This window comes from Anthonomus grandis, chromosome 17 (genome assembly GCF_022605725.1).
Source record: "Anthonomus grandis grandis chromosome 17, icAntGran1.3, whole genome shotgun sequence".
In the NCBI taxonomy this organism is placed as follows: Eukaryota; Metazoa; Arthropoda; class Insecta; order Coleoptera; family Curculionidae; genus Anthonomus; species Anthonomus grandis.
The window spans coordinates 9856653-9869533 of record NC_065562.1 but is presented as its reverse complement, the minus strand read 5'-3'; the positions used below and the strand labels follow the sequence as shown (position 1 = coordinate 9869533).

The following is a 12881-nucleotide window of genomic DNA, read 5'->3' as shown; positions in this document are numbered from 1 at the left end:
TTATTTATACATTTAAACAGACCGATTTCCAAGAATAACCAAAGAACTATATACATATATATATATATATACATTTCTATCGAATTTTCAAACGCGACTTTAGTGTACTATAACCTGTACTATAAATATGTGTTGATCGGTTTAAATGAGTGGAAAATAATAGTTGGGCACCCAAAATTTTTTTTTGCTACCATCCAATATTAAAATATTTCCCCACCCTTAACCACTTTTCTTGACATCGGCAACACCGCACTCAAACGAAAAAACAACAGGTCAGTTTGGCAGAGTGTCGCCGGTTCGAATCCACGCGACTAGCCGCATTCGCTTGCGACATTTCATCGCAGTAGGCTGCGTGCTTCGGCTGATACCGGGTGCGCACAAGTAGTACACGCTTAGCTTACTAAGTACGCAAGTTCCGCGTTTATCATTTGTTTTTTGTTTTTTTTTTTTGAGAAAAAAAAATGGTTACTACGGGGTCGAGCACTGGTGTTGCCACTAGTGTTTTACAGCTCAACCCCGCTGTTGCTGCTAATGCGGTCACAGTCACACCGCTGGTGGTGAAGAGCGAGGGTGTCGGAGGAGGACTTTTGAATGTGAACAATAATAATAATACTATGGAGAGTAGTGTTGGTAGTGTTCAGTCTAGTGCTGTTAGTAGGAGTACTGCTGTTAGTCCTGGAGGGAGAGCTAGTGATAACAGAAGGGTAAGTTGATTGAGAGCTTCTAGAGGAGAAGTGTGTATTAGGATTACAGAAAGGGTGTTGATGTTTGATTACTGCTGAGTTAATATAATTAAATCTCTCTCATTATCACTCAAAGCTATCAACATAATCACCTTTTTTCTTTGTTTTACGGAACTTACTTAAAATACATCATTGGAAAGGAAGGAGAAGAAAGTACTAAAAACTTGAGAATGAATCCTCTTAAGAAAGAAAAATCGATGAGTGTTTTTCAAAAATGAAACGTAAAAAGGGAAAACAATATAAATTTTATTATTGTGTCTTACAAGTACCTGAAATAATTCTGCTAAGTCATTTAGAATGTATAGTATTTTTCTTATCAAAGATATCAATAAATAATCTTGTAAATATTTGGATCTCTCTCATTGAACTTTTCATATGATGACGTTTCTTTGGAAGAACTCCATCAATTTTATTTTTTTATACACATTCCTCTCTTTCTTACTTTTATGGTAGTCGGAAAAAATCCAAAGAAAGAAATAAGATGAAGAACTACTAAAAATTAGAAAGAAAGTTAGAAAGAAAACATCGCAAATCGCAGTCCATTACGTCTTATGAATGTGGTATTAAGACAGTTTTAATAAGAGTTGCAAAAAAATACAAATTTCTGATTTTTTCCAAATTTTTATTTAACCCTTCACCCATGACAGCACACAAATCCAAAAATGTCAACTTTTTTGTTAATTTATTTACCAATAATTTAAAAACTCATTAAATTGTTTGGTATTCATATGTACCGACATTTTTTTAAATACCTGCATCTCTTAAACATATTTAAAAATTCTTCAAAAGGAAGTTCCACCTAGACATTGGACATGCACTTTCCCTCCAGAAATAAAGATCCAAATTGAAATTGCTACCTAATGCAGACAGTCCAATTAACCAAATAATGTCAAAAATTGCTTCCTACTTATGATCGAACGATCACTCGCTATGTACATTTTATGACTCAATACGTTAGAATGCAATTATATTATCATTATCGTGGAAATATAGGTAATTAACAGCAGCGCGTGTTCGATAATGTCACTTGAATCCTGTTCACGTAATTTAGAAGGAAATATTACAGTTAAGGAGGTGCTGCTGACGGATATTGTTAATTACTTACGATATAATTTAATAATATTAATATTAATAGCGATAACTTCCTATTGGAAGTGCTCAATTTAAAAGCTTCAATTTTAAAGTTCAGCAACTTTTTCTTTCAGCCTTAATAATAATGAAACAAGGGCGTCCCCAAAAGCTACTTTACATTTGAAAGTTAAATACTTTTCTTAATTAATTTGATCTTAAGAAAACCAGTCGCAATAACAGTTTATCAGCTTTTCATAATTCAAATAATCTTCTCCCTAAATATCTTGTAAAATGGTTAATTTAAAACTTAGAAAACCTTATTCTGTATTTTTTAAAGACTAATTTGATATCATTATTTCAATACCCTTTAGCTCTAAAACCTATCAAAACTATACTTTGTTATAAAAACCCTCCTTTGACTTATGAGCTTATTTTGCGCCTATGGTAATTGAAGACGTATAAGCTTTTAATATTAACTTTCAGATGGTGTGGCCTCTTTCTATAGATATATATTTCGATCCTTGAACGATGATTTAACGCAGACCTTTTCTAGTAACCCTTTTATAATATCATCATTGAATTTGCTGAAATAGCTTCCTATAATTACAGGTAATAACCAAGCTAATACCCTAAGGGCGTCGTGTTCAGATAATAGATCCATAAATAGATTAACTGGTTTACCTGATATTATTACCATTGCAGACGATAAACTAAATCGAAAACAGCACCCTTCGAAAAAATGCCTAGTCACTTTATCACTACACTATTGATTGGCTTATGATGCACTGACTCATGAAAAATTAATTTTTTTAAATCAGGCTAATTGATATCGAAAGTATGACTGTATAATAAACTAATGAACGTTTAACAGTTTTTCTAGGCAGCCAATTTAACGTGAATTTTCGAAGAAAGGTATCATTTCACAGATAGGTGAAGCTGAATTAAATACTGCACATATTGAGTCTTAGTACGGAAAGTTCAATCTGGTAACAAGAGTTATATTTGCTCCAGAGGTAGATCACTCATTATCCTTAACTATCAGCTACAAAATTATCGACGAATGGATAGATCTTCTCTTAGACAAAATATCGAATAAATCCATCATCATCAAGGTCATGACTATTCCATGGTATCCAACTGATAGTGAACTCTTGAAAAAAAAATTAAAGAAAATATTAATTGTATCCATGATAGAAATAAATCTCGTTCGATCGATGTTCTCCTGACTTGAGGCAGTACTTTGACTGTACGGATATCAAATTACAATTATTCATTATAAAACATAAAAAGCATCTTTAAATAAATAAAAAGAATGGTTCAGTCGATATGGCTTTCATGGAACTTATACCATACTAAGGCAGGATTTATTCATGTTATTTATTTGAGAACTATTTAGATCTATTAGATGAATTATTTCCCCTTAATAGCCCTCCTCATCATTAGACCACAAGTTCTTCATATCTCTTCAAGGTAATATTGAAGTGCTTCAAGGTGCACTTGGAGGAATGGATTTTATTATCTCTGCCTTGAATTTTCTAAAGATTTTCCTCGATTACCAAATATGATCAACCAATTTGTAGAAAAAGTGATTTATCCGAAGGGGTTGTCACGCGCTCTCCTGACCAAGTATAATTAGATTTTAGTGAAGTTTAAGCTTTTCCTCTAAATCTTTTGAAGTTAGAGTAGCTTTTATCATTAGCTGTTAAGGAAAAATTAAAAGTTCCTTTAACTGTTGACGAACCCAACAGATGAAAATCAAAAGGCTATCAAGTGTAGAAATCTAGTAGAAATCCTCTTCTATTCTGAAAGACATATTAAGTTCAACTCATTAGAGGAAAGTGGGGTATTAGATTTTGAACCGTATATCACCAATATTGTTGTTCTAAGTCAAATTGTCCCAATAGTGACATCATGATGATACCTGATTATATTTACGGATAAATGAACAGGATTAGACAGAAGAAGAAGAAAGAAAAAAAGATAGAATGTAAACTTTCTTTATAATATTCCACTTAGGAATATGGAAAAAGAGAAAGTATGTGGAGTTATTAAAAGAAAAGAGAAGACCAGGAATGTGTTACCAACTATATTAGTCTTTTGTTTTCTTTTCTTTCTTCTCGCTGTTGGTTTATTGGTGTACCTTAATAGAGAGATAAGGTATTTATTCAAAACCACTATGATGGTTCTCACTTCCTGATAACGATAACATAGATTTGCACATTTTTACATACATGTTTCCGTAAACGTAAACAAATTAAACGTGATTTTTCTCAGACAACAATCTTTAAATTGCTTATGATTTCTTTAACCCACTGCGGTTTGTAATAACTAATTTATGAATATTACCAAGATACAGACAAATGAAATAGTTTGCCGGAACAAAATTGATGATTCAAGAGTTGTTCTACTATGTATGGGTGGAAAAAAATTAGCAATTTTGGCGCCCAACAACTTTTAAACCTATATTTTGTTGCGGTGCGTATATAAAATGCGTATATAAAGTGCGTAATATAAAACGATATTGAAATTATAAAAAAAAGGAAAATAAATTTATCGGTTTGTTACCCTTGGTTGTTATGAATTTTGGGATAAGTGAAGTTTAAAAAAAATCTTATAATTTTGGCCTAAAGTCTCCTGTTTCTCTATGCAGCTGTGCTGAAAGATATAAAAAATTGTTTGAAATGCCCGGAATATATAAAATTAACATCATATTATAATTGATTTCAAAAATAAGGTGTCTAATCGAGAAGACCGAAAAATATGATAAATGACTAGAACGCATTAAATATCATTTCCTATAAATGGAACACGTAAAAAATGACGTAAAATATCCAGAAGACATACAAAATATTCTTAAAACATAAGAATTCTTTGAATAGATTCGTGGCTTAAGTCGATAAAACTTTCATGAAACTTATATCATACTAAAGCTGGATTTATTTTTGTCAGGATTTTTGAATTTCTAAAAAAGAAACACTTAAAAAATTACATAAAATGCACAAAAGACAAGAAGAAATTATAAGAAGAAAATTCTTAAAGAAAAAGACGTAAAAAATTACGTTAAATATTTAGAAAATATTCAATATGGAAAATTGAAATAAAATAAAAAAGTGTTCTAAATGCATGGAATACGTGAAAATCACGTCAAATTCTTAAAAAAACATTTTTTTGTCAAATATTTAAAAAACCTATATAAATATATGAATTACAACGTGACAAGAATAAATAACAAATTATAAAATTCAAGACATTTTTTTTTTATTATTTAAAATGACATGGAAAACATTAAAAGGTACATAGAGTAACTGCAAAACGTAAAATATTACCTCAAATGCCTAGAATTTATGAAAAATTAATATGATAAAATTGTAAATGAAATGCAAAATTATTAAAAAAAAAATGTAACTGCAATATTGCAAAAACGTGAAAAATGCTTTGAAGATAGGACCTGAAAGTGCCGAAAGAATATAAAAAAAAATATTTCAAAAGCCTAAAATTAAATGTAAGTCATCACAACATTGGATCAATATCGGATTACACCTTAATCCTACAAAAGAGGAGAATATTTTTTATATTGACGTTGGAAATATTCCATATTATGTTGCGCATAAATGGAAATTGGACCAAATTTATCAATAATTAAAATTATAGGCACGTAACAACAAGACATCAATGTTAGTTTCAAATTAAGTCCTGGCAACGTTGGATAGATTTGGAAGATTGGACGATGTTGGAAGATTTTTTATATTAATAATATTGTGACGTTGGAAGTATTCCAAATTAGCTTGAGGAACAAGAAGACGTAACAATAATAAAAAAATTATTCTAAAAGTCTGAAATTATGTTCAATTGAGGCATAGACAATATGTTTAATCGAAAAAAAATGGAAAATAATTTAAAAAGTGTCTGAAATAAAATAAAAAATGCAATGACTTTAGAAATTATTTTGCAATGGAAGGCACATACATAAAAAAACGATACAATATAAGAAAACGATTTCAAATATCTCGATTTTTTAATTTAAAGTATTTGATGCATTTTTTATTGGTTTCCAGGCATTGATACAGACTTCTAAATAATTTTTTGTCTGATTTCACGCCTTTAGAATAATTTTCGATGTTCTTTGGTATTTGATGTCTTTTTTATATTTTTGTAATTTTTTATTCTATTCATAAGATAAAAAATGCATCAAATACTTTAAATTAAATTAAAGTTTCTTTGCAATATGCAAATTAATTTTTTGCTAAATTCCGGTATAACAGGTAAAATTTCTTTTAGAACGACTTTTAGAAAAAATTGTGTCAGATACCTGAAACGCAAAAAATAACTAATTAAAACGAAAATCGTATAAGATATAAAAACTTATAGCATAGATATAGAGTAATATTATTATTATATAGTAAATATATTGTTTTTCAAATGTTTCGAAGACATTAAAGCTAAAGGCTGGATTAAAATTATAAATACATTGAAGGAACTAAAAAAATTATTTTCAATACCTGTGAAAGACATAAAATAATTCTAAAACCTAATTTAAGAAAGTTCTAAATAATATAATTTTAAATACTGAAAAAAAAAACAATAGAAAACTATTTCAAAGCCTTGTACGAAAAAGAAAAAGTGGCAACAAATGGGAGCAAAACGAGAATGTTTACAGCGTGTTTTTAGAGTAGAAAAAACTCCTTGTAGAACTCGTCTAAAGAAGCTAATATACCAAAAATCACCTATAAAAAAGTGGCATAATAAGATAGTCACTTCACATTATTGAAAAATCTTATTATAGAAAAATATTTATTAAGTTAAATTGTTACCGTTTTTACAAAAAATATTCAAAATTGTCCCGATTTGTTTTGATTAACACAATTTTACTCGGCGAATCCACGACTCTTATTTCCCTATCTTCATGAGTATTTATTGCTCCTTGTTTCAAATAGGCTTTGAGAAAAAAATCACAAGGCGTTAAATCTGGGGAGCAAGGAGGCCAAGAAATGGGTCCATTGCGGTCCATTGATAAACTATAAGAGCAGTAAAAAAATTGTAAGAATTTACAAAATTTTTAGTGCTTTACTATCTCTTTTATTATGCAACTTTTATGCTGCTGTTATTTGTCAAATTAAGTCTAGCTCTGATTCTACTGGAGTTTCGTAGACTAAAGACTTTACATGTCCCTACAAGAAAAAATCGGGCGACGTTAAATCGGGTGACCTAGGAGGCCAAGAAACTGCTCCACCTCTGGCAATCCAACGGTGCCCAAACCGCTGAGCCAAATACTCGCGTACTTGTATAGCAAAGTGAGCCGGCGCTCCATCATACTGAAACCACATTTGCTGTCTAACATTTAGTGGAACATTTTCAAGGAGTTCTGGGAGAACTTCCTCCAAGAAACGCAGATAAATAGGTCCTGTTAACCGTTCCGGTAGAAGGTATGGCCCCATCAACAATGCCTGCCCATACGTTGACAGACCAACGATTCTGTTTTCTTGGAAAAATTATTTAAGGATTTTCTTCGTTCCAAGCATGGCTATTCCTACTATTAAAAATATCGTCTCTTATGAAAGAGGCTTCATCGGTCCACAAAACATATCGTAAAAAATTTGGTTGTGCAATTATGTGATCCAAAAGCCATCGACAACAACACGAGTTGTTGCTCGTGTAGTACCCTCCAAACAGAAGCATTACTCGTATTCATATTCTTAGCGACGTCACGTGTGCTATTTAATGGTTCATCGGCAACTCGCTGAAGCACCTCTTCTTCAAATTCGACCGTTCTTACGGTTCGAGCAACACGAGTAGCATGCATCTTGGTCTTAACATGTCTGTCTGAGCGAGCCGCTGATGAACCGCAATAAACTTTTTGTATCCAGGATTCTGTCGTTCGGGATAACGTTCATGATACAACCACGATGCTGCTCGTGCATTGCAGTTTGTTGCTCCGTATGTCAATTGCATATCCGCCAATTTTTGATTGGGAAAGTTTTCCATTAGCAATAAATGTTAAAAAATTGTAAGCTATAAAATTTTTAAACATTACATTGAGAATTGACATTGATAAGCGTTGATTTTAAACAATTGTTGTTTTGATAATATGTAAAAAATGTAAAAATAAATGCAGTAGATCCTATTTAGGTAATTAATGTCTTTCATAAACTTTAACGCGTCTTAGGGCCGTAGTGGCGTAGTGAAGCATTTCCGGACATGGGTTCCTATACTCAAATGGATTCTTCTGTTGCACTGAACAACCTCCAGAAGTTTGATCCCATAGTTCTGAAACACCCTGTATGTATATTAACTTCTTTTAACGTTAAAGTCCTACAAGCAATTGAAATAAATGACTCAGTTTTGAAAACACCGTGTATTCAAGGAACAACTAAATAGTCTGAGGCTTGCTTGTAGACAATTGCACGAACATGCATTGGCCTGTTATGTAACGTAACTATTTTACCCATATTATCAGAACTTTCTGAAATCGATTCAAATTTCCTTTCCAAACCATTTAAAAACGTATATGCGTGCCGAACCTTATTTCATTCAAAACACGCAAAATAAAAGTGTCATTGTCGCAATGTCGCCATTGACTCAATAACGCGCACGTTCCACTGCGGGCTACATGTCATGCATAAAACATGAGACGGTGTAATTTCCGAACCAGAAATTTTCCTACTATTATTTACATATTTTATATATGTATATATCATTAGGCGTCCGACAAACTATTTTCGCTTTCCGAAAACAAACGGCGGAACGCCGGCCATAATAATATTCGAAAACAACAATATGCTACGTGCTCGACCTCAATTAAAAACAATAGGCTCGTAAAAATTACGTTTAGGAGCGTAATTTTGCGCTACTCGTGTTAGTTTAGCTAGGAAAAATTTCAAAAATCAAGTTTAAAACCCTTATCAACATTTTTAATGTATGGTAGTACGTATCCTGTTATGATACATGCTTAATCATTATGACGTCAATCGAATTGAAACAACCATTTATTACTGGATTTTACTAATGTTGTTATTGTAAATTTATAATTGGTTTTTGCTTAACAATTCAGGGAATGGGATTAAGCACTTAAAAGTATAATTAATTCTTTTAAAATTGCTGATAAGGGTATTTTATGCACGAGACGTTACGTGTCCTGTACAAGTGGGTATAAAAAGCATAAAATTAAATATATATAGCAAAAATATAGTTTTGGTTAGGTAAGTAAAATATATTTTTAGTATCCTGTGCACAAATCACTTTAACAATTACTATGGAAGACCGAGGCTATATGCCTCTAAATCTGGAATACAGAGATTCCAAATCTAACATAAACTCAGCCCAATAGGAACGAGCTGCATGGATGGAGCAAGCTCTACATGCCAAGTTCCCAAAGAGTCCAGAGCCGGATAATGTTGACACACCGTCTTCTTGTTATATAGCATGACTTAGAGCGGGTCACATCTACCCTGACACAAAGGATTTTTACGGCCATCCAAGATAGAATAATATAAACCGGAAATTACGAGAAACTCTGCCATTAACATAAAGTCGAAGATAGATTCAGAAAATGTAATACAGTGAGTAAGTCGATAAAACACATTATTTTAGGTTGCCGACAACTTCTAGGAAAAGCCTATCTAGGTTGCCACAATTAACCTGCTAAAATGATTCACCTATAACCGGATCTCCAAAATTACCTTCTTGAAACGTGTCCACCATATCATAAATACGGCCACAATCAGTTTTAGGAACACGCTTAATGGTACTATACTGGAATGCCCATAACGACGGAAAGGACAATTGGCCATAATAGACGTGACATGGCCATTATCGACAAAAACAGAAAAACTGGTCTTATTATCGACATAGCAGTGCCATTGGCTCAACAATTGACAATCCCAGAAACACTGGAACGAAAAAAATTACAAAATAAGAGAACCTAGCTATAGACATGAATTAAATCTGGCAGTTGAACAAAGTCTACAATTCCACTGGTAATTTTGGCAGAGGAAATAATATCGACAAAGCTCTCCAAAAACATTTAGGACATCGGATTATCACCGACGATCATAACCCATATGCATAAGGCAATTATACTCCAAACCTTCCATACAGTCCGAAAATTCCTGAATGGGAAGAACTGAAGTGTTTTTTTAACCAGAAAACCGAAAAATCACTGGTGGAAGCTGAAAAGACGCAAAAATAAAAAATTATGATATTAATACTTTTAAAATGTATTTCTTGCTCCTAAGTGTAAAAAATTACGACAAACTCCTGGAAGATATAACAATTATTATTATTGAGGTACAATAAGAAATGCTTCAAATATCTAAAAAATATATTAAATTGAGTCGAAAGCCTGATTGATATACAAACTAACGTCAAGAGCCAAGATCAAATCGAAAATGGCGGATAAATGTTTTTTTTTATTATCTGGAGGACAAAGCGTTCGGAAAATATAAAAAATGTCAAATGCTTAAAATAGAATAAATAATTTAAAATTAATTTAAATAGAAACAAATAACTTAATTAAAATGAGAAAGGTTTCTCAAAAAATTGAAATCAAATAAGAAAGGTATTTGCAATGCATGGAAAAAGTTAATAACAAATATTTAAAATGCCTGCAAAAAATCCCAACTGAGTTAAATTCCAGCAATTAAACATCGCTTTTAAGGCATAAAAAATATTCTACAACCCTGGACTACAATAATCTTTTCTTCAAATACTTGGACCACATAAAAATATATCAAAATCCTGAAATAATATTATAAATAACATTAAAGGCCTGAAAGATGCACAAATTACTTTAAGAGTCTGAACTAAAAAGTAAAAAAAATCAAATGCCTACATGATATAAAAGAGCTACGTCAAATGGCTCGAACTGAGTAAGAAATTAGTGCCTAAGAAATGCTTAATACCTAAAAAAATAAAAAAATTACACCAAATACCTTAAATAAAATAAATTAAAAAAAATCTATCCTATATTAGTTCAAATATTTAATAAATAAAAATTCCAAAACAAAACCGAACATTTGATTTTAAAACCAAATTTTGTTTCAGCCTTTAAAAATTAATCATATTTTGCATTAACTTCAAACAAGAAATAAATGGAAAAATTAAAATCAATGGATATATCACCAACACCATATATAATATATAACCCAACAAATCGATATGGTTATAGAGAAAATCACAGAAATTATAAACGAAACCACCAGTGACATTCCACTCAAAGTGTTAAACATAGATAGAAATAAGGACAAGAACAGATTCCTACTGCAATATAGTATAAAATGATAAACTAAATAAAGACAACAACAGGAAGAAACTTTGAAACCATATAAAAGGATAAGACAAAAACAGATTTAATATCAAAAATATTCCCCATTAAAATAACCAACAATAACAGGCAAGAAGAACCAACAATAATGAAAAAGCAAATCTATTTACGCAACAACTCGTAAATTTATCAATGATGAAGAATAATAAATCGGATAGACAGACCATCCAAGAAGTCAACACAACAATAACTTAAAAAAATTTCAAACTTGAAGCTGGATCTTTAAAAACCCCAAATGAAGTCAGACAAATAATAGGGAAATGTCGCCCATATAAAGCACCTGGACCAATATAAGAGCCAAAGAGCTAAAAAAATTACCAAGAAAAGCAATCATACAATTGATGTATATTTTTAATGCCTGTTGCAGACTACGATATTTCCCAAAAAAAAAACGAAAAAAGCAAAAATAATTATGATTTCCTATACCGGAAAATCTAGAAACTCCACTAACAACTATCGACTTAGAGTTCCAACATCCACGCTGGGAAAATTGTAGAAAAAACAATCAATAAAAGATTGCAAAATGAACTGGAAATCGAGCACAAATTAAATAATGAACAATTTGGCTTTAGACCAACCAAATCAGCTGAATTACAACTAGCTAGCGTGGTAAACCATATAATGATTGGGACAATCAGAAGCATACAACATCCATGGCAGCTTTAGATATGGAAAAAGTATATGACATAATATGGCAAGAGATTTTAATTTATAAAATTCATAGAACGTAGATTGACCCTATCATAATAAGAATAATTACGAGTTTCTAGACCAGAAAATCTCAACTTAAGAAGGAAGGACAATCGAATTAATGATATTCTATGAAATTGAAGCTAAGGGAGGCGAGATGAATTGAGTAACCTCTAACCTGTTGGTAAAAAATAATAATTATGATGTAACAAAGAAGCCAAAAAAGACTTGTAGACTAAGATTAGGATTAAGTATAGAATTAAGATAATTTTCTCTCTCTTCTATGCAGGCTTCTTCAAGTAGAAACTATGGTTCCAATAATTTTTTTAGATGGACCACCATGTATATCATGACATTTTACAATTCTACGATATATTCTAAATACTTTTTGTATATTATACCATATGCCTAAACTCGGCGGTTGGTCAAATTGGAAGTGATGTTCACATTTGTTGTCGATTTACGTCAATGCATTTTTGAAGTCTGTATATAACTTCCAATCGTACATTTTCAATCATTAGCAGATAGATTAGTCTAATTTCTTGTGGAATTCTTCCCTTTAAATCACTAACATTATTTGGTCTATTCACATAAGCTTTGGACTTCAAAGAGCCCCATAAGAAAAAATCTAATGGGGTTATATCCGGTGACCTTGATGGCCACTGAATCATTCCTTTTTGTCCAGTCCATCTGTTAGGAAAACTTGCATCAAAAAATTATCAAACGGTGATGGCAAAGTGAGGAAGTACCCCGTCTTCTTGAAACCATATCTCGTTACTAGGTATGTCAGCCTTTTGTGGATCAGAGAATAAAATAACTAAAGCAGGGATAAGTTCAAATTGTAGAAAGTTCAAGCTGCGCTCTCCGTTTAATGTTCCTTCCAAAAAAAGAGTTCAGGGTTCGATGTGTCACAATACCTGCCCACACATTAATTTTTTGAGGACGCTGTGTGTGGCATTCTTGAGTCCAATGAGCATTTTTAATATCTGTAATTTTGTCTGTTAACGTAAAGGTGAACTCATCAGAAATAATAATATTTCAAATGAAATTTCCATTTT

General features: G+C 31.6%; 1 protein-coding gene across 1 annotated transcript in view; it reads left to right on the top strand.

Moving 5' to 3' along the window:
* The first annotated feature begins 307 nt into the window (after window positions 1–307).
* Window positions 308–12881, top strand: part of LOC126746294 (protein hairy-like) — a 20292-nt gene continuing 7718 nt past the window's right edge. Inside the window, exon 1 of the mRNA XM_050454469.1 lies at window positions 308–704. Within this exon, the coding sequence (XP_050310426.1) occupies window positions 462–704 (243 nt within the window). The 5' untranslated portion in view covers window positions 308–461. The remainder of the gene's footprint in view (window positions 705–12881) is intronic.